Source organism: Zootoca vivipara, chromosome 8, assembly GCF_963506605.1.
Source record: "Zootoca vivipara chromosome 8, rZooViv1.1, whole genome shotgun sequence".
Lineage (NCBI taxonomy): Eukaryota > Metazoa > Chordata > Lepidosauria > Squamata > Lacertidae > Zootoca > Zootoca vivipara.
Genome location: NC_083283.1, coordinates 17,340,159 through 17,352,376, shown reverse-complemented (window position 1 = coordinate 17,352,376; position 12,218 = coordinate 17,340,159). Strand labels below are relative to the sequence as shown.

Sequence of the window (12,218 nt, the reverse complement as noted above, 5' to 3'; positions counted from 1 at the left end):
CAACAATGAATCACTCACCATATTGTTGGTGGCTCAGAACCTTCTATTTCCAGGTAATCGTATTTCTCTTCCATCTGAAAATCTGTAAAAATGAGTGAAATGGTGTCCCCAGGCTCGGCCACAATGGTCCATGTGCATTCTGCATTATTGTGGTATTCATTAGGGAAATTTGGGCTAGAAACGATGCCACTGGATCCCCTCATTGTCCCTCCACATGCATCTTCCGCTGTTGAAGAGAACAAAAAGGAGGCACAAGTTAGAAGACAGTAATTCATAACAGGTGTTTCATGTTAAACTAAATGCATGGGTAGGATAGATACCAATCATTTTGCAGAATTTGGCAATATAGGAGTATCAGCTTGCCAGCACAAAGGATATCAGAGTTTTGTTGGTATTTTTTGTGTGAGTGGGGCAATAACTTGCTGCAACCTACCCAAAATGCCATCAATTTCATTCTGAAAACAGCCACTCAGCAACCTACCAAGGGTATCAAAATCAGCTCTTGATTTTCTCCATTCCTAAGACTGACAAAACATTCCCTCAACCCTTTAAGCTGTCAGGTGGTTTGGCTTTTGTCAGGCATTTGGCTTATTGGGAACCCAAGTTGCAATAGCCTGCTCTTGTAATGCTTATTACAATAGTAATTAGGTCAGCCTTCATTTGCCGGCTCCCATCCTCACCTGAGAAATATTATACTGTACTCTGATCTACTAGTGTTCTGATGAATAGTTTACGGTTATTATCTTGAATGTCATGTCCCTTGCACTCCCGTGCTCATGCTTTTTACAACAGAGCCATTTTAATAAAGGAGACGTTTTTTCAACACGGGACATATTTCAAAGGATGGTTCTATAAAGTGCTTCTTTCTGAGAAACATGTTCTGCATTATAATACATTCAAGGATGAGACTCCAGACTACACTCATCTCTTTATTGTATAACCCTTGGGGTCTCAGTTCTGTAAAGTAAATCTAGGTAAAGATTTAAAATATGAAAATAATTGCATTGCTGTTGTTGGGCCCCAGTGATTTATATCCACAGTGTGAGATGCTGGGAGCTCAAGCCTCTCTAAATGTCATGTTTTCTGCACATCAGAACTCTGAATCCCAAACCACGTGTGCCTTGATGGGGGGAGGAGGAGCTGCATAAGGAAATTTCTGAATGAGGATTTTTTTAGACAAATTCATGGAGGTGAAGGCTATTGATGGCTACTAGCCACAATGGCTATGCTCTGTCACCACAGTTGGAGGCAGTAATGCTTCTGAATACCAGTTGCTGGAAACCGCAGGACTGGAGAGTGTTCTTGTGCTCAAATCCTGCTTGCCGGTTTCCCACGGACTTCTGGCTGGCCACTGTGAGGAAAAAATGGTGGACTAGATGTAGGGTTGCCAGACTCAATAGAGGACAGGACTTCTGTGCCTTTAATTGCCCTGCTCTCTTTTGAGTCTGGAAACCTTAAAGAGAAACCAGCAGACCCTTTGCTTGGAAATTAAACAAAGGGTCTGCTGGTTTCTCTTTAAGGTTTCCAGACTCAAAAGAGAGCAGGGCAATTAAAGGCACAGACGTTCTGTCCTCTATTGAGTCTGGCAACCCTAACAAGATGAGCCACTGGCCTGATCCAGCAGGCTCTTCTGATGTTCTCATGTTCTTATTATATCTGAGCACTCTTATTTATCCATTGCATTTCTAGTCTCACCACTCCCAAAGGCCCGTGGTAAATTTTGAAGTGCAGGAGATATATCATAATACCCCCCATAGTCATACAGGGGAATCCATAGCCTCACATAGCAGCATCAGTACATAGTCTAATGCCAAATTTATTAGGACCAGGATATCAGGAATCCTGGCTTGGAGTTTTGTAATAGTAACTTGAGAGATAATGACTACACTAAGGTAATCTAATTTAAATCCAGGTCTCCTCCTCTAGTTGGAAACAATGGCTCTAAGAACAGCAAACACAGTAAACTAAACTAATAATGCCAGTTTTAAAATTGGGGAAAAAAATACGTGAGCAAAGAACATTGTAAAATCTAGCATTTGATGTGATTCATGCTGTATTAGTTCATCTCATAAGAGACCTTGCTCATGACATGAATGCAAAAAGAAAGAGGACAGCAAAATTTCAGCAGCACACTGCTTGTCTTCTTAATCCCATAATGGTTAGGCATTACTGTTAAAGAAGCCCTCACTTTTATCTAAAGATAAAGTGTCTCTTATGACAAAATACTTTCAAGATTCCAGTCTCCTTTCACTTCTGTGTGAGCATAATTAGTCAGAGAAATTAAAATTCCGCCTTCCAGAATGTGATTTCCGATTATCGCTTTCTCCCAGAAGCTACAAATATGACTTGACCTATTCAGGATAGACTTTCAGCCAAATTACAGTGACTGCTTGGTCAGCTCTTTATTTTTCCTCTTCTGCCAAAAAAATGTATCTGCCAAAGTTCCACTTTATAGAATCATAGAATTGTAGAGTTGGAAGGGACCCTGAGGAACATCTACTCCATCCCACTGCAATGCAGGAATCTCAACTAAAGCATCCATGACAGATGGCCATCCAACCTCTGCTTGAAAACCTCCAATGAAGGCTCACTGCCTTCTGAGTCTGTTCCACTGTTGAACAACTCTTACCACCTTGCCATCTCCTGATGTTTAGTCAGAATCTCCTTTATTATAACTAGAAACCATTAGTTCAGGTCCTACTCTCTGGAGCAGAAGAAAACAAGCTTGCTCCATTATTCATGTGACAGCCCTTTAGATATTTTAAGATGGCTATCATATCTCCCCTCAGTCTCCTCTTTCCCATACTAAACATACCCAACTCCTTCAACTGTTCCTCATAAGGCTTGGTTTTCAGACTCCTGATTGTCATAGTTGCTCTCCTCTGCACACATCCCAGCTTCTCAATATCCTTAATTTGTGTAAGTGAGTGCCTCATGCAAGCCCCTCTACCCTCTTGCCTGTCCTGTCCACTGAAGTCTACTTACTGTACTTCTTCATGTTTCCCAACAGGCAGAAGGATGTAACTATATGTGTTCCCTCTTTAGGACAGTACAGTGCACATCTTAGTTTACTTTAGTCTGATCATGAACAGTTTAATTTATGATTTCTAATTTGCAATCAGCACACTAAACTTTGGCCTGGTTAATTTAAAAGGTGAACACAAGAGCACCACCTTTTAATTATTGTATATAAAAATCACACTTGCTTTTTAAAAAATATAGATTGATTAAGTCATGTATGCCCTCTGCTTAACTGTTGTAATGATTTATCACTACAAATTGGATTTGGTGAGTAATGATAAACTGTAATTTATTGCACCAGTTGTAAAGGGCACATAAAGCAATTTGGGTCGGGCAAAACATTTCTCAAAACTGAAAAGTTCCTCCAAAAAAATCACAAATTCCCACTCTTTGTGTGTTAACTTACCCTTCACACTCCCTTCATGCCAGCTACTAACAATAACTCTGTACAAAGCTCTCTGCATACAAAATGGTGGCATTCTTTACCATACTGACAGTATGGAAATGAGTGCAATACATCAGGTTTTGGAATGGCAAGAGACCCCATTACCTGAATGAAAGAATGAGGGCAACAGAAGATTGGATGGCTAGGACACTAATCAGAAACACAAGGACGGGGGAATGGGTGTCCCACCAACTAGTGTAGGGAATGGAATAAATTCATGCTATGTCCAGAAACTGCTGGTAGAAACCTCTTGTTCTTATTTTGCCTTTGTGCTGACCTTGTCAGCCTAGTGGTGTACAGCCCAGTGAACATAGATTAGCTATAAGCAGCACAACAGCACCCATTTAGTACCATGTTTTACTTACTATCAGGGTAGTTTATGAATGATAAGAATGTGGATTTACCCACCCTTTCTGCATATGACTATGGAAGAAGCGAGACGTTGCTGGCCCATATTAATGATTCTAAACAGAAAAGCGGGAACTGGTGGTTCTTCTGGATAAAAGTAGCAGTTATTTCAGGCCAACCAAGGCAAAGTCTGGTCCTCTGCACATTACATAGAGGACTGTCATATTTTCTTCAGCGATCAGGTGAAGAACCTAAGACCACCTTCCAAATAATACCGCTGTTCACATTTCCTGTCAACTAATCGGCAAGCATCAGACCCCAGCAGATAGTTACTTCCCATCCTTCAATGTGTTCTCCCAGTGCCAGGTATTTACCTGTTGACTTGAGCAGTCAGCACATGCAGCATGACAACCTGGTAGTCTAATTTAGTGACAGTGACTTCAGCAGTGAAGCAATCTGGGATCCTTATAGTCAATAGTGCCATGGTGGGGTTAGATTATGATGATTCCCAGGTTGCTGTTCCCTGCTTTGTCCAGTGGTTAAGAAGCCAATAGGAAATCTGTGCCCTGAATTGAGCTGTTTGGCATTTCTCAGCCCGATCCTCTATTTCCGGGATGTCCAACAGGTCGATCGCGATCTACTGGTAGATCCCTGGGAGGTTTTGGTAGATTGTGATCACTGGGTCCCTTTCCTTAGCGTTGGTAAAATCGAATCTGCCCTGCTCCCCTGCCCTGCCCTCCATTGTTGGACAATTTGCAGAATGGAGGACAGAGTTTACTCAGTGAGCTTACCCAGCGATTTGTTGCTGAGTGGCTGTTCCTCTCTCCCCCCCAAAAAACCCTTAAAAACAGCACTTTCCTCCTCCCTAAAAAAAAAACCTCAACAACTATGTCCTGAACCCCTCCCCCCCCCAAAAAAATGGGGGTAGATCACTGCCAGTTTTTAATTCTGTAAGTAGATCGCAGTCTCTTGGGAGTTGGCTATTTCATCAATCTGGTAGCTGCACAGATAGGCTTTATCAACCCCATTTCTCACCACATGCCAGCTGCTTATGTGGACCTTCTCTTCCCAACACCCCTGAATGAGCACACCCTTCATACATCTCATTATGGCAAAATCCACAGATCTAAACACAGACTAATCAAAGGTGAACATTACACTTGCAGAAGAAAAGCCGGCATTTTCAGTCTTGCTTTAAGAGTTTGTTTCCTTGTGTTCCTTTTCTCCCCCCAGGTGAAGTCATTTCATATTGATAAATGCAAAGCCTCAAAACTGCAATGCAGCAGGTTTACATGTCTATTTTAGTACCTTGAAAAAATGGATTAAAAATGGATCCTCTGGTTGCTGTGAAAAGGCTTTAATTACACCTATCATGATTGAGTGTCTCTTCCGTTTTCAAAATGCCACACACAAACAGGGTAATCATCTGTTTACAAAAAAATTAATTCTGAAAAATCAATTTTGTTAAATAGTGCAAGTAATACCTAAACTCATTTTAAGATATGGGCCTTATGCCATTTGTGAGAGAGGGGGGTGGGAGTAGGGGAAGGTGACGAAGAGAGATGGAAGGAAGAAGGACAAATGTTGAGGTACACTAAGAATTGCATTTATGTAACTGTTTTGTGCAACAACTTGTATAACTTGGATATATAAATCCAGAAATATAAAATGTATGACCAACCAATTAGGCTTCCCCTATATGCTGACCTGGTCACTCAGTGCCCTGGACACTGTTATCTGGCTCTCACTGATAAACATTCTTTTCCCTTCCCAGTTGGTTGTCCAGCACCCATATACTCACTGGCTATTTTTTACAATTATTTTTCAATTGGAAATCTGCACTCAATATTTAAAAACACAGTAGCACAATTCAACGCATGGCCCTGTGAATTGATCTAAGAATTATAAAGGGATACCCTTTTAAGTTTGTTGGAGCTCAAACAACAAAGACTCTTGAAGTAATTTGAAGTGAGAAAAGGGGTGAAAAAGAGAGGGGGGAGAGAACGGATAGCAGAGAGCAGGGCAGAGGAAATAAAATGGGGTGCCCCAATCATTGGCCTCGCTGCATGCGGCCCCTAACATATAAATCCTGACAGAATGTGGCCCTCAGCAGATTCCCCACCTTGACTAAGACTAAGATACCCCAAGATATACAGTACAGCAGTACCTCAGGGTGCAGACGCTTCAGATTACAGACTCTGCTAACCCAGAAATAGTACCTCTGGTTAAGAACTTTGCTTCAGGATGAGAACAGAAATTGTGCAGCGGCGGTGGGAGGCCCCATTAGCTAAAGTGGTATCTCAGGTTAGGAACAGTTTCAGATTAAGAACAGACCTCCAGAACGAATTAAGTTCTTAACCCGAGGTACCACTGTATAGGAATATAACCAGCAGCAATAGAGAAATAATGCAGAACATTTCCCCCAAAGAAGCTGTAGTTAAAAACAATGCCCAGGTGAATAAAGCCATTTTTGCAGCATGGCTAAAATGGAGCTACAGAAGCCTATCAGGGCCCCTTAAAGAATCTATTCAAGGTCCATGATGACCTGGAAAATGTGTAATGGTATTAAATGGGAAAGTAGCTTCCCCCCACCCACTGCTACATTGCCTCATAGGAAAGGCACATGGTAACCAATGGCTTCTAGCTTTAACTGAAAGCAGTCCAGGATAAGTTACCCAACTTCAAGAAGTTTGCTATAATTTTTGTTATCAAATCATCTATACTTTGTAGTCAACATCAAACTTTGGCCTTCAATGTTACAGATTTGCAGAATTTAAGCAGAAGAGTTATTTCAGTGCCTGGGAACTTGCAATATCAATACTGACCTAGAATAATCTATCATATGCACAGGGGTGATCTGTGGTTCTGTAAATTTCCAGCACATGAAAATAAGCAGAAGGTATGCAAAAATACATCTAAAAGAAATCAACCGAGGTCACGTTGCATGAAATGGCAATTTCTGTGGGATGCTGTACTGATTGCACAATAGAGAAATAGAACAAGGCGGCTGGCCGCCACCTGGACTATTGTTACCACAACTGGGGGATAAAAGCTTTAGGAACATAATGCTGAGTCTTTAAATCTCATAGAAGAATGGAGCATGGAGAAGTGTTCTTGGCGTAATGACACAGAACGATTAAGAATGAAGAAATTCACGAGCTAGCAAGCTAGAAAGATTAACTGACAGTCAAATTAAGCGTCTTGCATCTGGAATGGCAAGTGGCTTTACAGGAAGTTGTTGCGTTAGAGACATAAGGGTTTTAATAAGAAAACTTCATTGCCCGATTGAGGGTGGGACTTAGCCTAGTGACCTGCTGAGGACTGTGCGCAATCTCAGATCTCAGAACCCTTTTCAGCATTGAAGGAAATTCAAACAGATCCTGCAATTGGCAGGCAGTGAAAATCCTTTGGAATAACAAGACCTTGTATGAATACAACTCATTGAAGTTCCCTACTCAGTTGTGGACCAAACTCCTTCTTCAGATGAATCAGAGAAAGATATTGCTATATTCTGTAGGCTTATCTACAACTCCAGATATACATTTTTTTTGTCTTCAGAAATGATAATCAAGTATATTTTCTGCATTGCCTCATTGAAAACGTATCAGTGGGGAACCATAAACTCAGTGGTAGAGCAAAAGCTTTGCACACAAAAATTCCAAGGTTCACTTTACAGCATCTCCAGCTAAGTCAAGAGTGGGGAACCTACAAACATCCTGATGTTGCTGGACTACAAGTTCAGTCAACTCCGACCAATTGGCTGATCTGAGCTGGAGTCCAACAATACCTGGAGGTCCACAGTAGCAATGGGTGAATCTGTCAATTTTATTTTCTCTCAATTCCTATTTTTTTCCAAATCTTAAACCTGGTTTTCCACATGTACACATCTGTTTTCTTCTTTAAAGTCATCATGGAAATTCATTAGCATTTTAGTGCAAAGTTTCTTAGTACACACATTTTTTGTATGCATCTTTTCCTAATATACACATTTTTGCAAAGCAACTTCCCTTAATATAAAGCATTTTTGTAGATTTATTTTCACTAATACGTGGATTAATATGTGCATGTTGCCCAAGGATATGCATTTTTGTACCTGGCTGGAAAATTGCATTGCAAAATTCAGGTTACAGGTAGGTAGCCGTGTTGGTCTGAGTCGAAGCAAAATAAAAAAAAAATCCTTCAGTAGCACCTTAAAGACCAACTAAGTTTATATTTTGGTATGAGCTTTCGTGTGCATGCACACTTCTTCAGATACACTGGAAACAGAAGTGTCAGACCCTTATATATATACAGAGGGTGGGGGGGGGGTTTGTGGGAATGGGTGATGGGCTGATGGGAGTGGTAAATCTGAAGAAGTGTGCATGCACACGAAAGCTCATACCAAAATATAAACTTAGTTGGTCTTTAAGGTGCTACTGAAGGAATTTTTTTAAAATTCAGATTATTATTATTATTATTATAGAGTCAGACAAGTACAAATTTTGAAGGATGGTGACAATTATGTTTGTGTGTTGTTTTGCTAAGTACAAATTCACTATTTTGCTTTCAAATGGAAACAGAATTGGATTTATCCCCTGTTCCTAGTGTACAGATTCTTCACACCTGGGCTAAGAGATCAGGTATCAGGTGATGAAATAGCTGGCTGCTGCAAGTCGCAACAGACAGTAATGGGATAGGTATTTCAATAGCCTAAATTGGTATATGTTGCCTCCATAGCCTTTTCTCCCTTACCTGATGTCAGTGGGTTGCATGCATGATCCTGTTTTTTTGTTAATATTTTGTCAGTAAGGTTAAAACACCTTCTGGAGGGGGTGGGAATGGGGAATGTGGCAAACCTGGAATTTCTGTACCTGTTATAATCTTAGTTTAAATATCAAAAAATGGAAATTTGATATAGTAACCGATTTGAAACATTGTGAATACTGAATCAACGTGCTTAGTATAGCTCATTTTGTATCTTTTAAAAAGTGATATTAAAATAAATGTCACAATCAGAGAAGCTCTGAAGTAGTATCTTCTGAAACGGCAGGATAATATTTGCCTGTTTTCTTACCTACTGGAGGCAGCTGTGACTTTAATTAGTTCATTTGTCTTCATCTGTTGTGTTAGTTTTTCATTCTGTGAGCTGAAATGTTAACTCTGCAACGTAAAATCTTTGTAGGTAGCAGAGACAACTATTTTAATGTGGACACAAGCAGTTTATCACCAGCATTCCATTATTCAATGTGTTGTTGTGTATCATATATTTATGTCTCCACAGGAATCTCTTCCTTTCCAAGAAATCAACTTTATACAATAATCTAGTCTCATCTCTCCTTTAGTACGTATATTTTCAATGCATTTAGATGAATGGGTGGGTGTGCCTTTCCCCCATTTTTTAAAAGTGCATCTTCACTGCAGATGGCATGTAAACACATTGCAAATACAATTATAAAATGAATTATCATATTGTAGGTTCATTGGCATTGAATGGATAATTTGTACTTTTTTTTTATGACCATTCAACATAAGCCTACATTTTGTCTGGGCTTTATTTAGCTAATACCTAAAGAAGTTTTTAAATCCACAGTGTTATCAGGACGAAATTATTCTTTAAATTGTCACTGACAGTGCTTTATAGCTGGGATGTTCTAAGTATTTCATAAGCCTGTTTGGAACACTTAGTAGTTGTAACCAGCCTAGAAAAATGACTGGAGCATGGAACAAAAATATTTGTAATACGAAAAGATACATAATAAAACTGTTTTAGGGATCCCTTGGTCATCAGTATTTTCCTGGTGGGTAGTCAGGATATTACTACTCAGATGCAAGTGTGTATTACAATGTGTGCTAAAATTGTCTTCTTTATCCATACATATAAGGATGTAGTGATGTATGGAATACATCCCATTAGTGATCTATGGAAGTGAGAGCTGGACCATAAAGGTGGCTGATCACCGAAGAATTGATGCTTTTGAATTATGGTGCTGGAGGAGACTCTTGAGAGTCCCATGGACTGCAAGAAGATCAAACCTATCCATTCTGAAGGAAATCAGCCCTGAGTGCTCACTGGAAGGACAGATCCTGAAGCTGAGGCTCCAATACTTTGGCCACCTCATGAGAAGAGAAGACTCCCTGGAAAAGACCCTGATGTTGGGGAAGATTGAGGGCACAAGGAGAAGGGGACGACAGAGGATGAGATTGTTGGACAGTGTTCTCGAAGCTACCAACATGAGTTTGACCAAACTGCGGGAGGCAGTGCAAGACAGGAGTGCCTGGCGTGCTATGGTCCATGGGGTCACGAAGAGTCGGACACGACTAAACGACTAAACAACAACAACAACAACATGTAAGGAGATTTCACCTAGGGCAAAAATACAATAGTCATAAGGTAAGCAAGATGTAATTGTCAGGTCAATGTTCTGCCGAACAGTTATAGCAAGTATGGTAATTTTTAAAAACAACAACTGGGATACACCCATATTAGCACTGTCTGCTATTTCCCTTGCCTTCTTTCTGTACCAGACCAAGACTTTGCTGCCCGCAATTGAGACCAAATGGTGCTCCCACTACACACACTGGGCTTAACACTTCAGAACACAGATGATGTTTCCATGTTCAGCGGCTGGCCGGACTTGCAGTTGAATTGTATGCCAACACTTGTGCCACATGTGGTGTCCTCCACCAACCTTGAAGGCAGCAGGGTAGCTGAGGAGGTGCAGGGTCGGCTGTATGGCCAACACCTCTCATCCTCCAGCACCTTGCCTCCGCTGTATACCCCCAGTGTCGCTGCTGCTTGAGGCAGCTGCCTCATTCTGCCTAATGGTTGGGCTTGCCCTGCTGATTTAATAAAATAATAATAATAATAATAACAACAACAACAATCATAATAGTTTATTATTTATACCCTGCCCATCTGGCTGGGTTTCCCCAGCCACTCTGGGCAGCTTCCAACAGAAAAAGAAAACACAGTGATCTATTAAACATTAAAAGCCTCTGGTTTTGTCTCCTTCCAATCAATTACTGATTCAAACCAGTAATTGAATTCAGAAGAGTTTGCACACCACATCTCTGAATGAATCCCTGCTCTGCGTTTGTCACCTTATTAAGAAAATGTAAACAAAAATAATCAAGAAGGTGGTGTTTCATGAACTTTACGTTCTTTCTGAGGATAAAGGGTTTGGTGACTACCCAGCAGGGGGGGCTTATTTTAAGAAATAATTCTACAGCAGATGGTCGATTGGCTCAATTCATGAAGGAACATTACAAGGACGAAACATACACTACCTCAAGAAGTAACTTAATGACCAAGCTCCTTGATGTGGATACAAATTACACTTGGAGGAGCCAATCCAATTCTGGGACACAGTGAATTGATACAGACTGTTTTCTCCCGACCTCTGATCACATCTGTTGAAATAAATTATCATTCTACAACTGATTTTCAGGCTCAATACTTCAATACACTTTGGATTGTTCAGGAAGAATTCCTGTAAGGTTGGAAGGGCCTCATCCCAAGGAATCCAGCAGCAGGCACTAGGGTCCTTATTCTGCACTATGCCAGGGCAGCAGTCAGGCAGAGGGAAATGCCACGTTGACCTCTGTTGTTGCTCTGCAGCAGCACCCAGATAATGGCCTGGGGAAATGTATTGTATCTTATTAGCACAGCTGGGCTGCCTACAATCTCTGGAGAGCCAGTATGACACACTTACATAACTGCTATGTCAGACTTACAACTCTAGAACAACCTTTGGCAACCTGGTGCCCTCCAGATGTTGCTGGCTGGAACTGATGTGAGTTTCACTCCAAAACATCTGGCAGGTCACCTGGCTGGTGAAAGCTACTCTAGAGAATCCTGTACGGTATTTTGCTTCTGGACTGCTACCTTCTTCTGGAACCATTTTGCCTTGCCTTCTAGTTTTTAGATTACCTAATCTAAAACCCTGTCTTGTGGGGACTTCCGGTTCGTCGCGGCGGTGAGAAGGACGCAGGGACTTCGCGTGCCGAAGTCCCTGGCTTCTCGGAGGGGGGGGGAAGTCCGCAGAGCGAGCGGACTCCCCGTAAAAGCATCGGATCGAGAGTTCCGATGACTCAGGCGTCCAGCGGCTGCTCCGTTTGGCGGATCCCCCGCCGCCCGAGAGCTCAATAGAGCGATCGTGAGCCGGCGGGGTTGAACCGCGGGAGCCATTTTGGGCCACATCTTACCTCCGGGAAGCGAAGCTCCGAGTCCTGACCCGGCAAGCGGCGGATTCTTCCGATTTGAATTAAAGATTTCTAAAGAAGTAAGTGGAACTTTGATCTGGACTCTAAATTTGCCGATCGGAAAATAGGAGAGACTTTAAAGAAACGGGAGTCGGTCTCTTCCTAATGGAAAACTGGGAGGCGTTTGGGAAAAAAAAAACCCAAGCCGAACAACGAAAGAATT

At 41.4% G+C, this 12,218-nt stretch overlaps 1 protein-coding gene across 1 annotated transcript in view; it reads right to left on the bottom strand.

Moving 5' to 3' along the window:
* CSMD3 (CUB and Sushi multiple domains 3) overlaps positions 1 to 12,218 on the bottom strand; it is a 584,303-nt gene that overhangs the window by 385,491 nt on the left and 186,594 nt on the right. Inside the window, exon 5 of the mRNA XM_060277658.1 lies at positions 19 to 226. Within this exon, the coding sequence (XP_060133641.1) occupies positions 19 to 226 (208 nt within the window). The remainder of the gene's footprint in view (positions 1 to 18; positions 227 to 12,218) is intronic.